General features: G+C 44.8%; 2 protein-coding genes across 5 annotated transcripts in view; one reads left to right on the forward strand and one right to left on the reverse strand.

Moving 5' to 3' along the window:
* LOC147881293 (putative cyclic nucleotide-gated ion channel 20, chloroplastic) overlaps positions 1-25850 on the forward strand; it is a 229693-nt gene that overhangs the window by 90174 nt on the left and 113669 nt on the right. The gene's annotated exons all lie outside the window — the stretch shown is intronic.
* Positions 12569-19401, reverse strand: LOC147881294 (uncharacterized). Its single transcript, XM_087402171.1, has 3 exons — positions 18519-19401; positions 18115-18419; positions 12569-12940 (listed from the first exon to the last, which is right to left on the reverse strand). Exons 1-3 carry the CDS (start codon positions 19399-19401, stop codon positions 12569-12571), a joined length of 1560 nt encoding a protein of 519 aa, XP_087258297.1.

The following is a 25850-nucleotide window of genomic DNA, read 5'->3' on the forward strand; positions in this document are numbered from 1 at the left end:
TCCTGGACATGGCTCAGGAAACCTAAATATCTAGTGTCATGGCTGCACATGTTCGTCTCGTAGGGATATAGCAACCTATGACTGTACAGAGTGCAACAGATCAAGTTACAAAAGGTACTAAGTTTAAAGCTTGCCGAAAAGCCTTAAACTTAGGTCGAGATAGAGCCTTTGTAAAAAGATCTGCCAAGTTGTCTTCAGTGGGAACATAAGACAACTCAATATCATCGGTTGATAATCACTCTCTGACATAGTGATAGTGAACCTCAATGTGCTTTGTGCGAGCATGGAAAACTGGATTCCGTGCAACAGCCAAAGCACTCTGACTATCAGTGAAGATGACGGTAGGAGCAGTTTGACATGCACAAAGATCTGCAAGTAGCTTCCGAAGCTTTTGAACATACTTGGATTGAGACATAACAATGCCACGTTTCTCTTAAATAAACTGGATCCCCAAACAGAAATGTAACAAGCCCAAGTCTAACATATCAAATGTAGCTTTCAATTGGGCCTTGAAATTTGCAATTACTTACTCATTTGATCCGGTGAGCAGCATGTCATCTACATAAAGAATGATGACCAGAATATCCCCCCCATCCTTCTTGATGTAGAGGGTGTTCTCAGTTGGACTGTTGTGCAGCCCCTTCTTGGTCAGAAAGGCATCAATTTTGGCATACCATGCACGTGGGGCTTGTTTCACCCATGATGTCCTTGGCCTCTTTTCCCTCCTCACTGTCATAGTGATCTTCTGATCATCTGATGTATACAACATCTCCTACACCTTCCATATAAGTAATCCCTCTCTTTGTTTGAGCTTCTTCATTGTCTCTGGCAATCCGTAAACAGATATTCCTATGGTAAGTGGGTGCTTTATTGCACAGACCAAAGGTCACCATGCCATAAGCTATCTTGCCTTGCCGGTTGACACTGGAGAGTTTGGTGGTACTTCCTACTACGGTGAACTGACTTCTTTACAAAATGTTTATTGCACTGTCATATGATCCTCAATGTGATCTCCAAAGTCCTCAAAAGCACAATCTTCTACCATGTTGGCTGACAAGGATCCCATGGTCTTATGACCCCACGGTCATAGCATGAGTTGGCATTAATGTTAGGACAAGGACCTTTTAAAGAAGAGGGTATAATCAACCCCGTACATGGTTGCCGTTAAGATAAGGACACCCTTAGGTAGCCTATATGAGCTACGGGCTCATTTACCAGGATCCCTTGGAATGGACTCCTTAGATTACTGGGACCTTCAGCATGCCCATGCCTAATCCGTTAGAATTATAGATATAATTCAGCAGTGACCAATGTAATTTAATAAGCTAGTTAGGGGCACTTTTCCCTCTTTAAGAGGTTTTTCCCCCTAACCGCAATTAGTTCACTAGCTATGGTTAGTGACTACTAAGGTTTTGTCAAAACCTTATCTCTCACTCTTCTATTGCAACTAAGCTCTCAAGCTTTCAGCTCTCAGCTCACTTTCTCTTGCTCTCTCTCTCCCCTAAACTCACATTTGGTATCAGAGCCTCGTTGAGCTCCTGCACCCTGCCCAAACTCCTCCTGCCCGGATAGCTGCATTCCCGTTGGAGCACGCCATGCGTACAAGCGTCATCCGTACCTGCCCGTACTTTGTCGTACCTTCAGTACCTGTTGTACTTCGTCGTACCTATTGTACCTACACGTACGGTACCTGCTACGTCATCGTTGTTCGTATCTGCCGTACCCTGCATCACTCCGTACCTGTCGTACGTGTAGTACTTGCACATTCCGTGATCTATAGCGCCGTACAGCTCGTACCTGCAATCATGCCGTCGCAGGTAATCATTGTCGTACCAGCGTGTACCTGCTGCAGCGTACTTGCTTTCATACATTGTCCGTACCTGCTTATGTCATACCTGCTTCCGTACATCCTGCCGTTGCCGTACATCCTTTAATCCCGTCCGTACCTGCGATCGTACGACCTGCTTATCTGTACAATCTGTACTTGGTCATCAGTATTGATTGTACCAGCACACATTTGCAGTCCTTTGCAGTTATTTGGGTATTTTCAGGTTCACAGTTGCTTGTGAAGCAAACATTGCAGACAGATCTGCAGATTTGGTCTGAAATTTGGGGCTTTTTGCTGAAATTGCAAAATTTGGGAGAGCAATTTTGGAGATTTCAGTTCATATTGCCTTTCTTGAAGTGTTTTGCTGCACTTTTGGTAGATTCTGGAGAGTTTTTGATGCTTGGACAGATTTCTGACAGTGCAAGTGCAGAAATCTGAGTTGCATTTACAGCCAGTGCTTGGCTGTGTTTTTTGTGAGTTGTGCATTTCATTCCCAATAAGGGAATTCACTTGTGTATCTGCTAAAGTCTCTTTCTCAGTTATGGCCCAGCAAAATCAGAATGATTTCTAGTTTGGTGGTCTTTCACAGGAAGACAAGTTGGATGGTACCAACTACTCCCTCTGGAGTTTTATGGTACACAGTATTCTGATTTCTCGCAATTTATGGGATTATGTGAATGGGGGTGAGATCTGACCAGTAGGTATGGCACCTAATACCCCTCCCCAGCAAGGAGGTGGAAGAGGTCGTGCACAGGGTGCAGCTGCAGAACAAGTTGTTGGTGCAGCTATAGCCACTACTCCAGAGCAGAAGAGATGGGATTCACGAGATGCCTTAGCTTTGTCATGCATCTCTCTTTCAGTGAAAAGATTTATCATTCCGCATATCCGGTCGTGTAAGACCTCGAAGGCAGTGTGGGATATCTTAGAAAGCATGTATGCAGCTCGGAATGATGCAAGGGTATCTTTCTTGAAAAGAGAGTTAGGTAATACACATATGGAAGAGGGTGACTCCATGTCAGTCCACCTCACAAAGCTACAGGATCTCAGAGAGCAATTATTGAACATAGATGAGATTATTCTTGATTCAGAGATGTTTACCACCACTCTGAATTCTCTTCCTGAGTCTTATCTCAGCTTTCATACCTTGCTGAACTTATCATTGAGGGGGGGTGCGAATCCTCTCACTTTTCATGAGTTGATAGGACTTCTGCTTCAGGAAGAGCAGACCAGGAAAAACTTGGCTTCACGTGCAGGTGAACAAGCTATGCTCTCAAAGTTCAAGTCAAAAACAAAGGGACAGGCAAAGACATCAGTAAATCAGCCTTCCAGTGGGTCAGGACGGCCTTCGCAAAAGGCTAAAAATGATGCAAGTAAGCCCAAGAAGAAGGGTTTGTGTCATTACTACAAAAATCCAGGTCATCACATTGCAGAATGCAGGAAAAGGCTTGCAAAAGAGAAGAAAAACAGCCTCGGTATGGCTGTTTCAGATTCAGCTCCTCATGCATCTGATAGTGGGGATGCTGCAGCCAACTTTGTTGGACAAGATTATGCCTTTTTATCCTGCATTTCAGATTCTAGGCTGGCTGCTCTAGATGCTCGGGATAGTACAGCCTCTTGTAATGATGATACATATGCATTTTTGACTTGCAGTTATGACTCTTCTACGGATGCATCTGCTTTCAGTGTCAATGAAAACACTGAATACTTGGTATTTTGACAGCGGTGCATCCAAGCATATCACTTCTAGGAAGTGTCTCTTTACTTCCTTGCATCCACCTCCTGTTGGTAAGAAAGTCACTTGTGCCAATAACTCGTCATATTCAGTACGTGGCACAGGAGAAGTTGAGCTTATTGCCATTGATGGCTCAGTTTTCAGACTTTCAGATGTCTTATATGTGCCTGGTATCACCAAGAATCTTCTTTCAGTGTCCACTCTTAACAGGGCTGGATTTCAGGTCATCTTTGAGGATGACAAATGTGCTGTCTGAGATAGGAAAAGTGATTATGCCTTGAGATTATCTGGTACTCTGCTGCGTGGGCTTTTTCAGCTTGATCTTTTTGAGAAAAGAGCAGCCCATGCTGTTGCAGTTTCTACTCCTACTGCTGCCATGCAGAATGCAGAATTATGGCATGCCCGATATGGCCACATGCATTAGAACAGCTTGATGACACTTTAGAAGCACTGTATAGTTGATGCATTGCCACCTCTTGAGATACCTCCTCCACATGCCTGTGAAGGGTGCATTTTAGGCAAGATGCATAGATTCCCCTTCAAAAAGGATGGTTCAGTTAAAGCTGTACGCAAATTACAGCTTATACACAGTGATGTCTGTGGTCCCATGAGGACTGCATCATTGGGTGGTCATCTCTACTTTGTTACTTTTATTGATGATTACTCCAATTTCACTTGGGTCTTTGGGCTGAAGCGCAACTCAGAAGTGTTCATGGTGTTTAAACACTTTTCAGCCGTGGTTGAAAATGAAACCGGACTCAAGATACAGACATTGCGCATAGATAGAGGTGAGGAATACTTGTCTGTAGATTTTGATGCTTTTCTGAAAGGCAAGGGTATTGTGCATCAGCTCACAGTGAGGCTGACCCCTCAGCAAAATGGCAAAGCTGAGAGGAAAAATCGAACTCTTATGGAGATGGACAGATGTATGCTGAAAAGCAAACACATGCCTCACAAATTCTGGCTTGAAGGTCTGATGTGTGCCAACTACATTTTAAATCGGGCTCCCACTAAGGCGTTGAAAACAAAAACTCCCTATGAAGTCTGGAATGGGAGAAAGCCTTCAGTGGATCATTTCCGTGTCTTTGGATGCCTTGCATATGCTCATGTACCAGTTGAATTTCGGCACAAGTTGTCAGATAAGGCAATTAAGTGCATATTTGTTGGGTACAGTGCAGAAAGCAAGGGGTACCGTCTCTACAATCCTACTACACGCAAGATCATTGTTAGTAGAGATGTGATATTTGCAGAAAATTCAGCTCACACTCCGGCTGAATTTCATATGCCTCCTTCTTTAGAGGATGTTTTTGAGGGGTTACTACCCATTGCTTTGGGTTCCCCTGCTGATATTTCTGATGCAAATCAGAATTTACAGCCACCTCCCGATGCTTCAGTTCAGCCACAGGATGTCTTGCCACCTCCACAGGCAGTGGAACAGGTGGTTCAGCAAGAAATGGCAGACATACATGCAGCAAAAACAGTCCCAAACTGGCTGTTACAGACTCTCAGAGAGAGTAAGATTGCTGCTCCATTACTTGGCAGGACTCGCAGTGCAGCAAGGCACATGGAAGGTGCTAATTCAGTGGAATCAGCATATGCAAGTACTCTTCTGGATGAGGAGGAGCCTGCAACATTTGAAGAAGCAAATGAGAATGTGCATTGGATGAATGCCATGCACCATGAGTTGCAGTCCATTAAGAAAAATCAAACTTGGGATGTTGTAGACTTGCCACCAGGTAAACATGCCATTGGCACACGATGGGTTTTCAAGGTGAAACGGAAGCCAGATGGCTCCATTGACAGATACAAGGCAAGGCTGGTTGCTAAAGGCTATGCTCAGAAAAAGGGCATAGATTATGAGGAGACATTTGCTCGTACATCCTAGATGACCACCATCCGATCTGTTATTGCAATGGCTGCACATTTTGAGTGGAATGTTCATCAGTTGGACATAAAAACAGCCTTCTTAAATGGAGTCTTGCTGGAAGAGGTTTATGTCAAACAACCTCCAGGCTTTGAAATTACAGCAAATGCACTTCAGGTATGCAAGCTAAACAAAGCTTTGTATGGGCTGAAACAGGCCCCTCGTGCATGGTATGCCAAGATTCATGCCTTTTTGACCAGCAAGGGGCTGCACAATAGTCCTACTGAGAGCACCCTCTACATCAAGATGGATGGGGGGGAAATTTTAGTCATCCTTCTTTATGTTGATGACTTACTGCTCACAGGGTCCAATGAAGATAATATTGCAGATTTCAAAGCTGATTTGCACACCACCTTTGACATGTCAAATTTGGGGCTGCTTCACTTTTATTTGGGGATCCAGTTCTCTCAAGAGAGACGTGGCACTGTTATGTCTGAGTCCAAGTATGTGCAGAAACTCTTGGACAGCTTTAACATGCATGATTGTAAGCCCATAGCCACTCCCATGGAGCCGGGGCTGAAACTCACAATGCATGATGCAGGAGAATCAGTTGATGCCACATCTTACAGTCAGGCTGTTGGATGCCTCATATATCTCTGCAACACTAGACCTGATATTCAGTTTGCAGTACCTCAGGTGAGCAGGTATATGCACAGTCCAAAAACTATGCATTGGCAGGCAGTTAAGCGCATCTTTCGTTATTTGCAGGGCATGAAGTCTTTTGGCTTGTTATTTCCCGGGGGGGTGAGTTGCAGAGGCATGCCTACAGTGATTCAGATTGGGCTGGAAATTATGACACTAGCCAGTCCACTAGTGACAATTGTTTCTTTTTGGGTAAATCTTGCATTTCCTGGCTGAGCAAGAAACAATCTATAGTGGCTACCTCATCATGTGAAGCTGAGTACAAGGCAGCTTTCACAGCAACACTTGAATGTGTCTGGCTGCGACGTATATTTGCTGATCTTCATCTGTCTTTGGAGGGTCCTTCTTCAATTCTCACTGATAGTCAGAGTGCCATTGCAGTGGCAAAGAATCCAGTGTTTCATGCTCGCACGAAGCACATTGAGGTTCACTATCACTACGTCAGAGAGAAGTTGCATGCAGGAGAGATCAGTATGATCTTTGTGTCCACACATGACAACGTTGCAGATATTTTCACCAAAGCACTACCACGTGAAAAGTTTGAGGCATTTCGCAGTGCCCTGAACTTATATCGGTTTGGTGATTGATCAGCCTTGTACATGACATTAGCACTGCAGGGGGGTGTTAGAATTATAGATATAATTCAGCAATGACCAATGTAATTTAATAAGCTAGTTAGGGGCACTTTTCCCTCTTTAAGAGGTTTTTCCTCCTAACCGGAGTTAGTTCACTAACTATGGTTAGTGACTACTAAGGTTTTGTCACTAGGAGAGTGGTGTCTATTACAACTAAGCTCTCAAGCTTTCAGCTCTCAGCTCACTTTCTCTTGCTCTCTCTCTCCCCTAAACTCACATAATCTGGGCAAACACCTAGATTAGTGGACTCCTATGGTATGGAACAAGGGTTATGCCACAAAATTGTATTTATCCCAAGGAATAAAGAGAACTATTTCAATTTGACTTTGGTCCATGAGAATTAACTTTGGTCAACTAGAGAAAGTTTCTTGCTTTCCCCACCCAAAAGATAGACTTCTATTAAATATGCAAGAAACTCCTTGAGCAAAGTTCTAAGGAAAATACATCATCCTAACATGAAAAAGCATAACCTAAAAAGGGTAAATCAAACTCGCGTAAGAGGCAAAGAGAAAATCCAAGATTGAGACTAAAAATGCCAGCTCAACCCTGTGGGGGATTGCAAGAAGAATGGCGAGCCACGGCCCGCTCCATTCTCTGAAGGAGACAGTCCTCCCAATAGAGGATACCCGTGAGGAGAGCTGAACGTAGTGCTTGCAATAGAAGAAGTGGGATGGGTTTTGTCTAAGTGACAAAACCTTATCCTTCACTAACCGTAGACTGTGGTTAGGGGAGAACCCTCTTAAGGAGGGAAAAGTGCCCCTAACCTACTTATTACATTACATTGGTCACTGCTGAATTATAATAATAATTCTAACACCCCCCTGTAGTGCCAATGTCATGTACAAGGAAATGATCATTGTCTCTTGCTCAACCAAGAAATGCAAGCATGTCCTAGAAAGAAACAAGTCCCACTGGTGGACTGCCTACTATCATAGTCTCCAGCCCAATCTGAGTCACTGTAAGCATGCATCTCTAATTCACCCGCCCTGGGAAACATTAAGCCAAAAGACTTTGTACCTCGCAAGTAACGGAAGATGCGTTTTATAGCCTGCCAATGCATAATCTTTGGGCTGTGCATATACCTGCTCACCTGAGAAACTGAAAACTGAATATCAGGTCGTGTATTGCAGAGATAAATGAGGCATCCAACAGCTTGACTATAGAGTGTGACATCAATTGATTCACTCGCATCATGCCCCGGCTCCATGGGAGTGGACATAGGCTTGCAATCATGCATGTTGAATCTATCCAAGAGCTTTTGAACATACTTGGATTGAGACATAACAATGCCATGTTTCTCTTGAATAAACTGGATCCCCAAAAAGAAATGTAACAAGCCCAAGTCTGACATATCAAATGTAGCTTTCAATTAGGCCTTGAAATCTGCAATTACTTCCTCATTTGATCCGGTGAGCAGCATGTCATCTACATAAAGAATGATGACCAAAATATCCCCCCCATCCTTCTTGATGTAGAGGGTGCTCTCAGTTGGACTATTGTGCAGCCCCTTGCTGGTCAGAAAGGCATCGATTTTTGCATACCATGCACGTGGCACTTGTTTCAGCCCATATAAAGCTTTATTCAGCTTGCATACCTGAAGTGCATTTCCTGAAATTTCAAAGCCCGGAGGTTGTTTGACATAAACCTCTTCCAACAAGTCTCCATTAAGGAAAGCTGTTTTAATGTCCAACTGATGAACATTCCATTCAATATTTGCAGCCATGGCTATAACTGACATGATGGTTGTCATCCTGGATGTAGGAGCAACAGTCTCCTCATAATCTATCCCTTTTCCCTGAGCATATGCTTTTGCAACCAGCCTTGCCTTGTACCGATCAACGGACCCATCTAGCTTCCTTTTGACTTTGAAAACCCACCGTGTACCTATGGCATTTTTACCTGGTGGCAAATCCACAATATCCCAAGTCTGATTTTTATGAATGGACTGCAACTCATCGTGCATGGCATTCATCCAATGCACATTATCTTTTGCTTCTTTAAATGTCTCAGGCTGCTCCTCATCAAGAAGAGTACCTGCATAAGTTGATTCAATTGAATGAGGTCTCTCCGTGGGCCTTACTGCACTACGAGTTCTGCCAGGCAATGGAGCTTCAAGCCTACTCTCCCTGAGAGTCTGAAGCAACCAATGCGGGACTGTTTTGGCTGCGTGTATCTCTTGAATTTCTTGCCTGACAACTTCATCCATACCCTGAGGTTGTACCAATTCAGCTGGGGGCTGAATCTGTACTTGTGGAGCTAGCGGAGGTTGCTGTAAATTCTGATTTTCAGCGCGGGAACCAAATGCTATAGGAAGCATCCCCTCAAACACATCATCTGAAGAGGCCGGAATCTGAAATTCAGCATTTGTATGTGCAGAATTTTAAGAGAATATGACGTCTCTACTAACAAAAATCTTGCGTGTAGCAGGATTGTAGAGACGATAGCCTGTGCTTTGTGAACTATATCCCACAAAAATGCATTTTAGTGCCTTATCTGACAACTTGTGTCTGAACTCCACAGGCACGTGGGCATATGCAACACAACCAAAAACTCTGAAGTGGTCCACTGAAGACTTTCTCCCATGCCATGCCTCATTGGGAATGATTGTCTTCAAAGCCTTTGTAGGAGCCCGCTTTAAAATATAGTTGGCACACATGAGGCCTTCCAGCCAAAACCTGTGAGGCAACTTCTTACTTGTGAGCATACATCTATCCATTTCCATGGCGGTGCGATTCTTCCGCTCAGCTTTCCCATTTTGTTGAGGTGTAAGCCTCACTGTAAGCTGATGCATAATGCCTTTTTCTTTCAAAAATGTCTCAAATTCATGAGACATATATTCCCCTCCTCGATTTGTGCGAAGTGTCTGCACTTTGAGTCCTGTCTCATTCTCAACCATAGCCACAAAGTGTTTGAAATGCATAAACACTTCTGATTTTGCCTTGAGACCATAGACCCAAGTATAATTGGTAAAGTCATCTATGAATGTAGCAAAATAGAGATAACCCCCAAAAGCAGGTGTCCTCATGGGACTGCAGACATCACTGTGAATCAGCTGCAATTTTCTTGTAGCTTTCACTGCACCATCCTTCTTGAAGGGAAGCCTATGGATTTTGCCAAGAATGCAACCTTCATGCATCTTCACATGCATGAGGAGGAGGCGACTCCAAAGGAGGTAATGCATCAACCATATCATGCCTCTAAAGTGTCATTAAGCTGCCATAGTTCATGTGCCCATAATTGGCATGCCATAACTCCGCATTGTGTGCATCGCAACAGTGGGAGTGCTAACTGATAATGCAAGATGGGATCTTTTTTCATATAAATCAAGCTGAAAAAGACCCCGATTCAAAGTGCCAGACAACCTCAAAGAATATTTATTTTCTTTGTCTCTGACTGCACACTTGTCATCATAAAAAACAACCTGAAATCGTCCTCTATTGAGTTAGGACACTGAAAGCGAATTCTTCTTTATACCTGGCACATAGAGTACATCTGAAATTCTGAAATCTGTGCCATCAGTGGATGTGAGAATAATGTCTCCCACTCCACACACTGAATGAGAAGAATTATTTGCACAAGTTACCTTCTTCTTGGTGGGTGAAAAATGCAAAGTTACAAATAGATTTTTCTTGGAAGTGATGTGCTTTGAAGCACCACTATCAAAATACCAAGTATGTAGTGTTTCATCAACACTGAAAGAGCATTCTTCCTTTGAAGGATCGTAACTGCAAGTCAAAAAAGCATATGGGTCATCATGATTAGTGGCTGTAGTATCTGAGCTACCCACTGAAAAATCTAAAGTGCAAGTCAAAAAGGCATAGTGCTGTTCAACCAAGTTGGCTGCAACATCTCCTTCATCATGGCAATGTGGACCTGATGCATCTAATACAGCCATACCGGAATCGCTTTTCTTTTGTTTGGCGATGCGCTTCTTGCACTCTCCAATATAATGACCTGGCTTCTTGCAATAATGATAGATGCCCTTCTTTTTATGCTTGTTTGTATCACCCTGTGCCTTATAAGAAGGCTGTCCAGAATCAGCTTTATGCTGATGTGTGGGCTGATTGGCATGTGGCTTATGCTGCCCTTTACCCTTGGGCTTGAACTTGGAGAGCATAGCATGCTCGCCAGCCCGGGTTGCCATATTTCTGCGTGTTTGTTCCTCCTGCAACAGAAGTCCTACCAACTCGTGAAAGGAGAGAGGATTGCTGCCCCCCTTCAATGACAAATTCAGCGAGGTGTGGAAACCGAGATAGGACTCAGGAAGAGAGTTCAGATTGGTGGAGATCATCTTTGAATCCGGAATGACTTCATCAATGTTAAGCAATTGTTCCCTGAGATACTGAAGCTTTGTGAGGTGAGAATTCATGGAATCTCCCTCCTCCATATGTGTATGGGAAAGTTCTCGCTTTAGAAAGGAAACGCTGGCATCATTCCTTGCTGCAAACATACTCTCAAGTATTACCGAAGCTGCCATAGATGTCTTGCATGACTGAATATGAGATATAATGAACCTCTTGATAGAAAGAGAAATTATTGAAAGAGCTTGTGCATCTCTAGAGTCCCGTCTTTTCTGCGCTGCTGTAGGAGCTCCTAGAGCGGCTGCTCCAATCACGTTTGCTGTATTTGTACCTCTACCCCTGCCTCCGGCTGTAGGAGTGACAGGTATAGGCGTTGTATCTGGTCTTTCTTCATCTCCATTGACATAATCCCAAAGATTTCTGCCAACTAAGATATTTCGAACCATGAAGCTCCACAAGGAGTAGTTGGTGCCATCCAACTTATCCTCCTGTGTGAGAACCCCGAACACCTCATTTGAGTTGTTATGTGCCATTTTTGCCAGATAAACTCAGAAATACAGCAAACTGAACAAATACGGCACATTGCAGTTGGCGGTACGGATAATGATAGCGACGATGTACGAACACTGTACGGGCTGGCGCAGATGTATGGAGTGCTGGCGGCCTAGTCGATGGTACGGAGACTGTACCAAATGTATGGTAGCATACGCGGATGTACGGATAGCGGGAGCTCCGTGAGCTTGTACGATTGTACGGCTGTACGAACGAAAGGTACGGCTCATGTATGGGCTGTACGGAATCAGTCTGTATGACTTGTATGGACAGGAGCTTGCGGGAGTAGGGAGTAGGGAGCAGGGAGCTTGTGGGCTAAGAAGCAGAGAGTAGGATCTCGCTCTGATACCAAATGTTAGAAACGAGAGAGTGTGAGAGCAAGAGAGCTGAACGTAGTGCTTGCAATAGAAGAAGTGGGATGGGTTTTGTCTAAGTGACAAAACCTTATCCTTCACTAACGGTAGTTAGTGAACTAACCGTGGTTAGGGGGAAAAACCTCTAAAGGAGGGAAAAGTGCCCTTAACCTACTTATTACATTACATTGGTCACTGCTGAATTATAATAATAATTCTAATAGTTTCACCCCCATATTACTTTGGAAGGCGGTTGACAATCCATGTTCTTGCCTGAGTCTGCATGATACCTTCTCGTGTATGCGAGATATGCCTACCCTTAGTGCCAAAGGGACTCCGAGGTCTTGCATTCTTTTCCATAGGCCACCTCTCGGGACTGTATCAAATGCCTTCTTGAAATCTACAAAGCAACATAGAAGAGTTATCCATTTGAGCCTGCTCTCATCCATGAGTACTCTTAATGTGACCAGGTGATCTGCAGTTCTATGTTCTTTACGGAAGCCTGCTTGGCCAATGGCCCTCTTCTTGGCCTCTTCAGCCCAATTGCTGATTTTTGCCTCAAGCACTGTGCTAAAAAGTTTAGCTAGTGTGGAATTGACCATTATAGTCCTGTAATTGGTGACTGAATTTTTGTCTCCTGCTTTGAATACAGGTGAACCCAATTCTCTTGCCAATCTGGAGGGAAGCCATGATGTAAAACGTTTGTCAGTATGTGGGATAACCATTGTTGTGCCCCGTCTTCTGTCCGTTTGAAGAGTTCAGCACACATGTGCATGTGGTTAGAGGCCTTGCCATATGCCATCTTTTTCAACCCTGCTTCAACATCCTCAAAAGTGAAAGGGCTGGCTGAAGCATATGACATTGTTTCATTTTCCATTTCTGTGGCATTGGCATGATTATAGAGCTTGGTGACATACTCCAGCATTTCCTCATCAGAGATACTGCCCATGACCATTTTCTTCTGGCCCTTAACCTGTTTCCACCCCTTTTCTGGGATTCTTGATGAACGTAAACAAATCATATTTTTCCCTTTCTAAAATGTAATTTCTTTTCTTCTTTCTCATGAGGGCATTGTATTGCGCATTCTAGCGTGATGGCATAGTCTTTCTGATTGTCTTGATCTATATGGAAGCCTCTTGAAGTGGGTGCAAATTTCTGCACTTCTCTTTCAGTTGGAATACCAAGAGTCAAGCATAGTGGGAGATGGTCTAACTCAGGGTACTTCTCTCCTATCCTGAAAGTTTCTATATCATGTAGAGCATTGATATGGGCCAGGACATAATCAAGCACACTATGTCCCCCGCTGGCAGAGGAGCATGTCATCTTGTTGGTCCTTGGAAAGCGTTGCATAGTGGGAGATGGTCTAACTCAGGGTACTTCTCTCCTATCCTGAAAGTTTCTATATCATGTAGAGCATTGATATGGGCCAGGACATAATCAAGCACACTATGTCCCCCGCTGGCAGAGGAGCATGTCATCTTGTTGGTCCTTGGAAAGCGTTGCATCGCATTCAAAATTGGCATCTGCAGCCCATTTATCATACACCTGAGTGCTCTTCCTTGCGCATTTACAGTATCATCTTCTGATGTCATGTGCCACAAGGCATCTATTTCAATTGCAGCTTCTTTGTCCAATTCATCGTGCATAATAGGTTGGAATTGCGACCGTCCAAATTTGGCATTGAGGTCTCCCATGACTATTACCTTGCCAATGTCTTTCAGTTTTGCAATGCCTAGGCATAGTGATTCAAATGCATCACTTGAATCTATTCCATTCTGAGCATAGAAAGGGGACTCATGGTGAGGTATTTAACATCCTGCCAAGAAGAGAGGGTAGTCACCAAATTCCAGTTTCAGCCATATAAGCCTCTTGTGCTTATTAGCTCTGTATTTGTTTTTGGTAGACTGTATGTACTACACATCCTGGTATTTCGGGGATTCTGCAAAGCTTGCTTTCCCAAGTTTCCCCCAGGAAAACTGTAGCTGCTCCTTGTATGAATGCATTAATACTGACTCCCTTATTCCAAGGGAAACCTCTACAATTCCAAAACATCATTTGTAACGACGTGTATGTCTCATGGGTCTCGTACCCCTATTTGGCATCCTAGTTGCTCTCTTGAGTAGGGGACATCTTGCCTTGTCTCATTTGTCTTTCTGCATATTGCTTCCTTCTGGCTTCTTGCTGTTTCGGGGTGCGATCTTCGCTGACATAATAGGGGGAACCTTTGAGATAAATCCTTCTACTATCAAGAATGATAGCCCTCTTCCTGGCATCCATCATAGTGCATACAATGGATTTCTTGTTGGGCATGCCCTATTGCATCCTCCCAACCCAATGGGCTCTATAGACTGCCACATCTGGGATCGCGAAGTGTTGAGCAAAGAAACCCGCCACCTCCTTTGCCAAGGCGAGGGGGGCTTTCCTTTTCCACTTGTGGTTGTCCACGAATCACTAGATTTTGGGCGCGCTTTTCTCTTTCCTTTTGCTCCTGCATGTCCTCCTTTGATGGGGTGTTACTGCGTGCTTGAGGTTGGGCTTTAGGCTCACTTGCAGGTTCCATAGGGGGGAACTTGGAGGCAATCTCTACCCATTGCTTGGGCTCTTCCACTTTGGCTTTCTCCTTAGTCTTTCCCTTGTTTTGCATCAGACGAAGCTAAATGCGATAATGCACTAAAGATTAGAATAGGGGGACTCCCAGCAGATTGGTACAAAGAGGATGACACATATAGTGAAATATTGACAAAGATCAAAGCAAGCTTACCCAACATTGAATGGACGGATGATGATGAGCAAGATGATGACGACTCGAAGCCAACTTCTATTATGCACTATAAAGGTCATGCAATCCTTACACTGAAGTGAAAAGAATCAAGCTTCTTCGACAATCTTACAAGCTGAAGGGTACCAAAGTATGGATAGCTAAGGAGCGTACACAAGCTCAACTCAAGAATAAGGCAACTGAATTAGAGAAAGTCAGGGCTGCTAGAAAGGATGGAAAATGGAAGTTCACCGTGAAGGAGTAGCCCTAATAGACAGTTTAAATCAAAATCAAAATACTCTCAATATCAAACTCATGTATGGCTGTTTACTCTTTCAGATGATTATGTAGGTACTCTTAATAACTAGGGGTTGCTTTTGCACTCCTTGGGATCCGCCATTTGCCCTCCCTAAACCAAATGTACAAGAGGGTTTCTTGCTGTCCCATAGAGCTTTTGGTGTCCAGCAAACGTTGACAGACACACTCTCTCTCTCTCTCTCTCTGTCTCTCTCTCTCTGTGGACTATTCCTTTTGCTCCCATTGCAAACAGTGTTAGTAAACAGTAATTCTTTTCTGCTAAGATAGATGGGAACTCCTTTCAAGACTCCCTTCAGACTGAACAAGAAGAATGACTTGGCCACACCACTCCCGAAAGCATATGTCACAAAAAACAGTAAGAGAATTGATATGCTCATGGACATGTTCCGAGATTTTCAAGCTGAGAATTTTCAACTGAAAAGAACAGTTACTCAACTCCAAAGCAAAGTGCATGTGCTAGAAAGTGCTATGGAAGCAGGATGCAAGCAATTACAAGAGGGTGCCCAGCAACCTTTAATCTTTGCTTGAATATCAGGCTTACTTGCTTTGGTGTGCAGTTCCACAATCACTTCCTTCTTCCTTCAATGTGAACAAGATCTGAAACCGGCCTTCGATAAACAAAAGGGTAGTGATCTTCTTCTACTTAGTCATAGACTTCATAAATAGCCACAATGCAAGCTTTAGTCACTTCAATCACTTAGCACAACTTAGAAATAAGCTTCAACAACAACAAAGGTGAGACTAGAATGCCCCTGCTCAATGAAAATAGTACACAGTGCACCCACTGGCCCCAAATGCCTTGGCGCCCCTTACGGTATTTATTTAATGCTTCTGAATGGAAATGCTTTACAACAAGGGTTCAACCCTGCACTATTCCTCTCTGCAAATCCTCTACTTGTCTTCAAGGCATCTAATCCTAGTGCACCACTTGACTTCCCACTGGCAAGGCATACACAGACATTCACTTCTGATCTGACACAACTTAGAGGCATTCAGGCATCCAAACCACTGGCAAATTGAGCTCAAGGCAGCCTCAAGGCTATCACATGCATCCACACTGTCCTTAGGCCTTCCTCAAGATCACCCTTTCCTTTGGGTGCTTCGTAGAACCTGTTGGAGTCCTGAAAGGACTGCACACAACACGTATGCACTGCAAAAAGCTGCAAAGCAAGAAAGAACAAGGAAAAATCGAACCTGGAACCAACTCCCGTTGTCTGTGGCATAGGGGCAAGCTCCTTCCTCGCACCTATTCTTTGTCCAGGCTCCCCGCAGGGTGTAGGTGTCTTCCAACAATCAGGAGAAGAGAGAAATGAAGGTAGAGAGCGGAGGGTGAACAAGAAAGAGCTGTAGAAGAAAGATGGTTCACAGATCTGCCTCGATTGCCTCAGGATCTGTGCCTGAGTCCTCCTAAGAGAAGGTGCCAAAAGCAGCAGGGAAAGTTCCTCTTGTAGCCTGCACTGGTCCAAAACAGTTCCAAAACAGCTCCAGAAGCCACCACGCAGCCAAAAACATGTGCACAAAGGTCCAGCACAGCAAAAGACAACCCCGGGCACCTGCTGGAGGCAGCTGAACACGTATGTACGGATTTCGTACAGCCGTACGGACGTCCGTACAGCCCGTACAAAAATTTTCAAAAAGTTCAAAAATGACTTCTGGCACTTCCTAGAAGTGTGTACTAGCCTTGGAACAATCAAAACAGAGTTCAAACGGCTTGAAACAGCTCAAACAGGCTTGAAACAGCTCAAACAGCTCAAAAATTGCACAAGAGTAACTGAAAACGTCCAACACCTCTGGGAGAGTGAGGGGAGAGAGATGGAAGGTGGGGGAAGGGCATGCATACACATGCATGACAAATGTCACCTCCTCCTTGCCATTTGTCCCTTCATTAAAGCCCTAACCCCCATACGAAGGACAACATTGGTTGTCCTTGGGCCTACTTTTAGACCCCTCTTTTAAAGCCTTTGCCTTGCCCCTAGGACCTAGTGGGCTTGCGTGACAGTGCATCTGCAACAACATTCTTCTTCCCAGGCACGTGCACAATCTGAAAATGAAACATAGAAAGAAAATTTGCCCAACTCATATGCTTCTCAGACAACTTTCTCTGAGTGAGAAAGTACCGCAGTGATTGATGATCGGTCTGAACATGAAAATCAGCACCCAAAAGATATAATGCTTCCAGGTCAAAAGAGCATGTATGACAGCCAACATCTCTCTCTCATAAATGCCAAAATTCATTTCAGCATCCTGGAGCACTCTACTCTCGTATGCCACGACTCCTCCATCCTGCATAAGTACCCCTCCTACACTGTTCGCACATGCATCTGCTTGGACAATTTCTATGGGACCCCATTTGAAAGTGACCCCTTTCTTTTGTAAGGCATGTAAAGGAGATGCAATCTTTGCAAAATAGCGAATCAACCAACTATAGTACGAGCACAAGCCCAGAAAGCTGCGTACTTCATGGATGTTCTTCAGGTGTGGCCAATTCCTGATGGCTTCTACCTTGGCAGGGTCCATCCTAACTCCATCCTTGGAAACAATGTGCCCGAGAAAATGGATCTCATGCATGAAGAATTCACTTTTCTTGGCATTGACAAGCAGCTCATGCTTCCGTAGCTCCTCGAGAACAATTGCCAGGTGCTTCCTATGTTCAGCCTCATCCTGAGAGAACACGATGATGTCATCGAAGAAAGTGCCAACAAAGGCTCGATGCTCTTTAAAAATCCTGTCCATCATTCTGTTGAAGGTGGTAGGTGCATTGGTTAATCCAACAAATGGCATGAGAAGAAACTCATACAGACCAAATGTGGTCCGAAATGCTGTTTTGTAAACATCCTCTGGCTGAATTCTGATCTAGTGATAACCACTCTTCATATCAATGCGGCTGAACATTCCAGACCCCTGTAACCTATCCGAGGTATAGGGAATCTGTTCTTAATGGTAATCTTATTGAGGGCTCTATAGTCAATGCACATCCGCCAGGATCCATCCTTCTTCTGGACCAAGAGCACGGGTGAGCAGTAAGGTGAAGAGCTGGGCTGAATCAGCCCCTTCTCCAGCAGGTCCTTGACCTGGTTCATAATTTTCTCCTGCTGGGCTGCACTGACCCTGTAAGGAGGTCGGTTAGGAGGACTGCTACCTGTGTCCACGTAGCTCTGAATATGCATCGGCAGCTTGCCTATCACCAGAGTAACTGACTGGCTGAGTCCCGGACAAGCCATATCTGCATCACACAAAGGACCCATCTCTTCTGCCCTTATTCCTAACTTTACAGCCAGCTCTGGAGAGATGAAATTGGCTTTGGCTCCCAGATCGAAAAACATCAAAACTGTCTGGTCTCTTATCTTGCCCCATGCCCGGCATAACTCTGTAGCATCTATATTCAGAACAGCCCCAATCAAGTCTCGCAAAAGACTAGCAGTGGGCTTGGGCTTTTTATTCTTCTGATCAGTCCTCTATTCCTCCTTGTGCTCACCCTGCTCAGAAGGAGGGAACTTCCGCTTCTTATGTAGGCATTCAAAAGCCCTGTGGCCTTCCTCCTTGCAAATATAACACTTGTTGGCATCATAAAGAATTTGCTTTTCCTCATCAGACATGCGGGTCGGTGCTCGCCTCTGTCCTCCAACAAACTTTGCCTTCATGGGCTGCGAAAACTTTTTGAACTTCTTAGGGGATTTTGTCTTGTTGCCCTTTGACCTTGATGTCTCCTGTGAGCTTCCTTTGAACCCAGAAACTTTCCCTTGCATTAGTGCATAAGCTGTAGTGGCATTCTCAACCAACTGAGACATATTGGAAACCCTTGTCTTTGTGCAGTAGTCCCGAATCTCTTTTGGCAACCCGCAGCAATATCTTTCAATTTGCTCCAACAGCGGTACATGTCTGTAAGAATTCATTGGCAATAGGGCTTCCCAAAACTGCTTATTGTAGTCCTCCAAATTTTTGCAATTTGCAGCATCCAACCTGTACCAGGCAGTCATGATATCCACCTCAAAAGTGATAGTGAGCCATGCTACTGAGAAGACCTGCTTGAATTCGACCCAAGTGGTAGGTGCTCTACCTTGCAAGAGGAGGTTGGTCCTCCATTGGAGCGTATTGCCCTTCAAAAAGGTGGTTGCCTTTCGGACTTTGGAGGATTGTGTGAAGTGTCCACCTGAGTAGGCAGCATCAAACTGTTGCACGAATGTCAAAGCCTTCAATCTGTCCTGCATGCCATTGAAAGTTTCAAACTTGACAGTTGCCCCTCCCTGCTTGTAATTTTTCAATTTGCCTTTAGGGGTGAGATTGTCATAAACGGGGGCCTGTAAAAATGGTGGGGGCATCACTGCTCTTGCATTTTGAGCCATTCCAACCATACCCATGGTGGGGTTTGGCATTCCAGGTCCCACTCCTTGCATTTGTGGCATATTCCAAGTATTGCCCATTGTCCCAGGCATTCCTGTCTGCATTCCAAGTTGCATCCCAATGTTTGAGTACATCATATTGGCATTTGCAAGGGGCATTCCACCCATCATAGGTTGCTGGAAATTCTGCATTCCCGGCTGCGTGCTGCCCATAAAGCTACCTGGCATTCCGGGTGCCTCTGCGGATGGTGCCACCATTGCCTGAAAAACTGATCCCCCTCTGAAATATCCTGGATGCATCGTGGGCTGAGGAAGGGCTTGTTGTCCCTAATTGACTGAATGCAAGTTATTGGCATTACCCGCTACAGGGGTGATCGAGGGCATCTTTGATGGCTGTCCACCAAAAGAAACATGCCTAGGGGTCTTCCTATGCTTCTTGTGTTTCTTCTGAGATGATTTTTTGCTTCCAGGGGAAGCAACCATAGGGGGAGGAGCTTGCATAATCTCCGTGACAGCATGTTGCAACTGTTACAGGGCTCCCGCTACACTTTGCATTCATAGCTGAAAAAGTGCATTGGGATCAAGCTCCTTTGCCTCATCTACCTCATCCTGTGAGTCCTCCGTGGCATGCTCAGGAGAGACTGGATGAGCCCCACTGTCCTGCTGGTCGTCACCCCCGCTGGTACTGTGCTCCTCTGCAAAGCTCTCTGATGCTTTGTCTTCGTCTTGTCCCTCTTGCTTTGAAATGGTCAATGACCTCTCACGGTGTGACATGCTTGCTAATATTGATGGCTATAGCAACAATTGCACTGAAGGTGTCCATCACCCAACACTACCAGGGCCCACCTCTGTAGGAAGATGGTGACGATCCCGGCAATGGAGCCACTGAAACCGGCCATTGATAAACAAAAGGGCAGTGATCTTCTTCTACTTAGTCATAGACTTCATAAATAGCCACAATGCAAGCTTCAGTCACTTAAATCACTTAGCACAACTTAGAAACAAGCTTCAACAACAACAAAGGTGAGGCTAGAATGCCCCTGCTCAATGTGAATAGTACACAGTGCACCCATTGGCCCCAAATGCCTTGGCGCTCCTTATATTTATTTAATGCTTCTGAATGGAAATGCTTTACAACAAGGGTTTAACCCTGCACTGTTCCTCTCTGCAAATCCTCTACTTAGTCTTCAAGGTATCTAATCCCAGTGCACCACTAGAATTCCCACTAGGGAACATGCCTAGGAGAGGATGGCTTAGTAGTGTTTTTGTTTCAGCATTATTGGGAGCTCATATGCTCAGGCATACTCATAGCCCTTCATGACATTATGAACTTAGGAGCTATGTTGGACAGACTATCTAAGGGCTTGATTCACCTCATCCCAAAGGGTAGCGGGGATAGGCTGGAGGTTAGTAAGTGAAAGCAAATCAATTACGAGGTACATCATATAACATCCTAGCAAAGGCGATCACCTTGCTCCTCATTTCTATACTACCAAAGATCATTCACCCCACACATACCGGTTTTGTTTAGGACAAAGCATTCTTGGCAATGTATTTACCTTCTAGGAGGACACAACATTGGCGCATTTCAGGCAAGTGTATATTTTGGTCTTTCTTCTTGAGAGGGCATATGACAAGGTGGAGTGGGAGTTTTTCGTGGCAACCACGAGAGAGATCGGTTTTCTAGGATAGTGGATTATAGAAATGTTAGCTTTGGCTTCTTATAGTCAAGTCCTTGTCTGGGTGCGAGAGGAGGCAGATTTGACATAGCTAGATCAGTGGGATAGGGTTGTCCATTAGCCCCATTTTTGTTTTTGTTTTTAGCTGAGGCCATGAGCAAGTTTTTGAGAGTTAGGCATTGGCATTCCAGTGGATGACCTTTGCAGACTTGCTGCCTGCAGACTCAGAATAGAGAGTGTAGGGACTTAGTGGCGCTCATATTATTTTACAAGAGGCGGGGTGGGCCATCATAGATGAGTGTGGAGAGTAGATGGAGGAGGTCCGTACTCTTGCGCGAGTATCTTGACTAGACATGAGATTCTATTTTTGGTGCTTGGTACCTCAGGATTCTCATCCTTCACATTTTGAGTCCTAGATGATGGTAGACTCCTCAGACAGGATGACTAGCAAGGAGGATTATGTTGTTCCATTCGGCGAGTTTGGATAGTAACTCAATGCTAGAGGAGGTAGTACATAGGTCCTGGTCTCGTCACCTCCAAGGATGAGATTGGAGTTTTTGGGTATTGAAGAGGAGGCCTAGGTCAGTGGTGTTGGAGAGTTTCCAGAGTTTTGGATGTGCCAAAGTTGGTCAAATCAGGAAGGAGGATTCAGATGAAGAGGATTGATAGCGCACTTGCAGCAACAACTCATTCGGAGAGGTAGGGACTTCTTGAGAGATCTGAATTAGGTTTTTGGCACAGGCTATGGGACAGTTTGAGGTCCATGAAGGTCTCTCTTTTCTTTCGTCGATAGCTCACAGAGGGCACTTGATTGGCAGATAGGTGGCTTGTTCGAGATGTGGCTTTGGAGAGGAGTCACAAAGGCATTGGATCTGGGATTGCCCAGTTGCATAGGAGGTTCGGAACCGAGCCTTGAGTTTGGTCTTTGCTTACACCAAGGTAGAGATGATGGTGACCTGGGGTGTAGTTGTTTAGGTGACGCACAAAGAACTGCCTTGTGGCTACGAGGATTTTTAGGGGAGTATTGCTATAGGCCTCACATGATAGGAGATCACTTATTGAAACCCTAAACTACATGGTGTCAAAGTCGACTGCTCGTCACTGTCTTACATGGGAGTTCATTGCTAGCATCATGTTGTCGTATATATCGACAGCCAAATGCAGACATGCCATTGATCAGAAGAGTACTTTTGTTCGTGAGATCCTCACTTTTATTTTGCGGGGGACATCGTGCATAGTCGTGTAATCAGCTTGGAAACCCTAAAATGAATATGAAATCACCCTGAAAACCCTAAAAACGAAATTTGTAATCAGCCTTAAAACCCTGATGCAGCACCTCCTAGCGAATTTGCTACCAAAGATCTCAATTCACAGCAGATGCAGCTTGCTGTCCCACCCCCTTCCTACCCTCTCCCTCCCTTCAACCTGTTGTCCCCCTTCCTAACCTCCCTCCCCTCAGCCTGCTGTCCCCATGCCCATGCCCCTGCCCCTGCCCCCGCTACCTCTTCCCTCCCTCCCTAGCCCCCCTGCCACCTCCCCCCTCCCTCCTTAGGCTTTCCTCCTCTCACCCCAGCCCACCCAGCCCTTCCTCCTCTTAGCCTTTCCTTACAGCCCTCCTCCCCCCTCACCCCTTCCTCCTCTCAGCCCTTCCCTTCAGCCCCTCCTTCCTAGAATCTCCCTCCCTCTTTCTCATTCCTGTGTATGTAGAATCTGAAAATAGAACATGGACATGAAAATCTCATATGATTCTTGGAAAACTTGGTCTGGGACAAGAAATACTTGAGGCTTTGATAGTTTGTCTTGGCCGTGAAATCAGCACCCAGCATGAATAACAGCCACAGGTAGGGCTTCTTATACACCTGTAAATGCCTCTTTGCAGCGTGCAACCACTGGCTCTCATACGCTACCACATGTTTGTCCTACTATAGAACAGCTCCACCCTTTCACCAATTCAGTACTACTCTTGCCCTTCACAACAGTTGATGCCCGGGTTCAGTTGGGCTGACTTTTTCATTGTTTTTTGGGATATCATTAGGGGTTACCTCAGCCCTGTAGGGCGTTTGGATCTCTGGTATATGCCTGATTCACATACAGAGGTCTCATTCATCTTATCCCAAAGGGAGGTTGCAGAAATTTTATTGCAATGGAGACCTATCAATTTGTTGTCAACATTTTACAAGATTGTGGCCAAAAATATCAGTTTGCAGTTGCAGCCCATTCTTCCATATCTCATTCACGATACATAGACGGGCTTTGTGACAGCAGAAGCATCTTTGACATCACTTTCTCCTTTTGGGAAGCTTCAAATTGAGCTATGCAGATTGACCATCGCCTTGCCATTCTACTCCTGGATTTTAAAAAGGCATACGGCAGAGTAGATTGGATCTTTTTTTGAATGTCATTACATAGATGCTCACATCTTTCAGGGAAGCCTTGGATTTGTTTTGTATTGCAGGAGGTGCACACATCAATTGAAACACAGACATCCGTACATGATTGGGCGGGTTGGCTGTACTCCGTACAGCTACCATCCGTACAGGTTTCTGCAAATCCGTACACGTACGGATTTTCGTACATTTTGTAGGCCCCTCCATCCCCCCGCTCGATGGATTCCAATTCAGGGACTTTGCCTTGCCTATCGTTCAGATCTGTGCCAACGCTTACCGTTTCCCTCGCTCTGTCCCCATCCCAGATTGGCTCCCCTCCTAGAGAATTGCTGCCATCGGTCCTCCCACCGGAGGCGTCCATTCTGTTGTTTACGAAGAGGAGCAGCCGCAGCTGCACTCATCATCGATTTTGCAGAAGGAGCATCCCCCCAGGGTTGTTCTGGCTTTCAGGGGCACGCAGATCTCGAGCTCAATCGATAGCGAGGCCGATGTCTGCGCCAATATGCTCCTCTGGGAGGGTTTCGAGTTCGCTTCTCTCTGTGCCAATTGTGCCCCGTTCGATGAAACAACGCTTGCTTACTTCTCTCAGGCTCTCAATTACACTCTGCGGGTGCTTGAAGTTTACCCAGCCGAGTCGCTCTTGCTTACAGGGCACAGTTTGGGTGCTGGGCTAGCAATCCTTGTAATCTAGCTACATTTGGATCACAATTTGGCCTATTCTTCCAGGAGCCATAACTTTTGATCCAAGTGGAATTTGGAGATGATCCAAAAAGCAAAAAAGAATGCAGATTGTGCTCTACCCGTTGAGCACCTCAGATATGTCATTTGACTTTGTCACATGTCAGCAGCATTGAATCCTCTTCATTGGAACCACCTTCTGATCCATATTTCAACATACCTAGCACATAAAATCAATTAAGATAAAATTCTTTTTCTACATTTGACGCTTTAACGTGTAATCTAGCTACATTTGGGTGCTGGGTTTGCTTTCTGAAGCGAGAATTTTCCCATACACATATGGAGGAGGGAGATTCCATGAATTCTCACCTCACAAAGCTTCAGGATCTCAGGGAACAATTGCTTAACATTGATGAAGTAGTTCCGGATTCAGAGATGATCTCCACCACTCTGAACTCTCTTCCTGAGTCCTATCTCGGTTTCCACACCTCGCTGAATTTGTCATTGAGGGGGGGCAGCAATCCTCTCTCCTTTCACGAGTTGGTAGGACTTCTGTTGCAGGAGGAACAAACACGCAGAAATATGGCAACCCGGGCTGGCGAGCATGCTATGCTCTCCAAGTTTAAGCCCAAGGGTAAAGGGCAGCATAAGCCACATGCCAATCAGCCCACACATCAGCATAAAGCTGATTCTGGACAGCCTTCTTATAAGGCACAGGGTGATACAAACAAGCAAAAAAAGAAGGGCATTTGTCATTTTTGCAAGAAGCCAGGTCATTATATTGGAGAGTGCAAGAAGCGCATAGCCAAAGAAAAGAAAAGGGATTCCGGTATGGCTGTATTAGATGCATCAGGTCCACATTGCCATGATGGAGGAGATGTTGCAGCCAACTTGGTTGAAGAGCACTATGCCTTTTTGACTTGCACTTCAGATTTTTCAGTGGGTAGTTCAGATACTACAGCCACTAATCATGATGACCCATATGCTTTTTTGACTTGCAGTTACGATCCTTCAAAGGAAGAATGCTCTTTCAGTGTTGATGAAACACTAGATACTTGGTATTTTGATAGTGGTGCTTCAAAGCACATCACTTCCAAGAAAAATCTGTTTGTAACTTTGCATTCTTCACCCACCAAGAAGAAGGTAACTCGTGCAAATAATTCTTCTCATTCAGTGTGTGGAGTGGGAGACATTATTCTCACATCCAGTATGGCACCGATTTCAGAGTTTCAGATGTACTCTATGTGCAAGGTATAAAGAAGAATTTGCTTTCAGTGTTCTTACTCAATAGAGGAGGATTTCAGGTTGTTTTTGATGATGACAAGTGTGCAGTGAGAGACAAAGAAAATGCATATTCTTTGAGGTTGTTTGGCACTTTGTATCGGGGTCTTTTTCAGCTTGATTTATATGAAAAAAAATCCCATCTTGCATTATTAGTTAGCACTCCCACTGCTGCGATGCACAATGCGGAGTTATGGCATGCCGGGTATGGGCACATGAGCTATGGCAGCTTAATGACACTTTAGAGGCATGATATGGTTGATGCATTACCTCCTTTGGAGTCCGCCTCCTCCTCATGCATGTGAAGATGCATGAAGGTTGCATTCTTGGCAAAATGCATAGGCTTCCCTTCAAGAAGGATGGTGGAGTGAAAGCTACAAGAAAATTGCAGCTTATTCACAGTGATGTCTATGGTCCCATGAGGACACCTGCTTTTAGGGGT

Source organism: Dipteris shenzhenensis, chromosome 31, assembly GCF_047967505.1.
Source record: "Dipteris shenzhenensis isolate YYH24624 ecotype China chromosome 31, Dip_SZ_1.0, whole genome shotgun sequence".
Taxonomy (NCBI): Eukaryota; Viridiplantae; Streptophyta; class Polypodiopsida; order Gleicheniales; family Dipteridaceae; genus Dipteris; species Dipteris shenzhenensis.

What these genes read in the sequence shown, in the direction of transcription:
- LOC147881294 (XM_087402171.1), bottom strand. Translation starts at nt 19,401, where the DNA reads ATGGGTATGGTTGGAATGGCTCAAAATGCAAGAGCAGTGATGCCCCCA. An exon ending in GTTCCCTCCTTCTGAGCAGG is followed by an intron (nt 18,420 to 18,518) that starts GTGAGCACAAGG and finishes TTCTGAATATAG; the next exon opens with ATGCTACAGAGTTATGCCGG. An exon ending in AGGAGAAAATTATGAACCAG is followed by an intron (nt 12,941 to 18,114) that starts GTCAAGGACCTG and finishes GGGTGGAAACAG; the next exon opens with GTTAAGGGCCAGAAGAAAAT.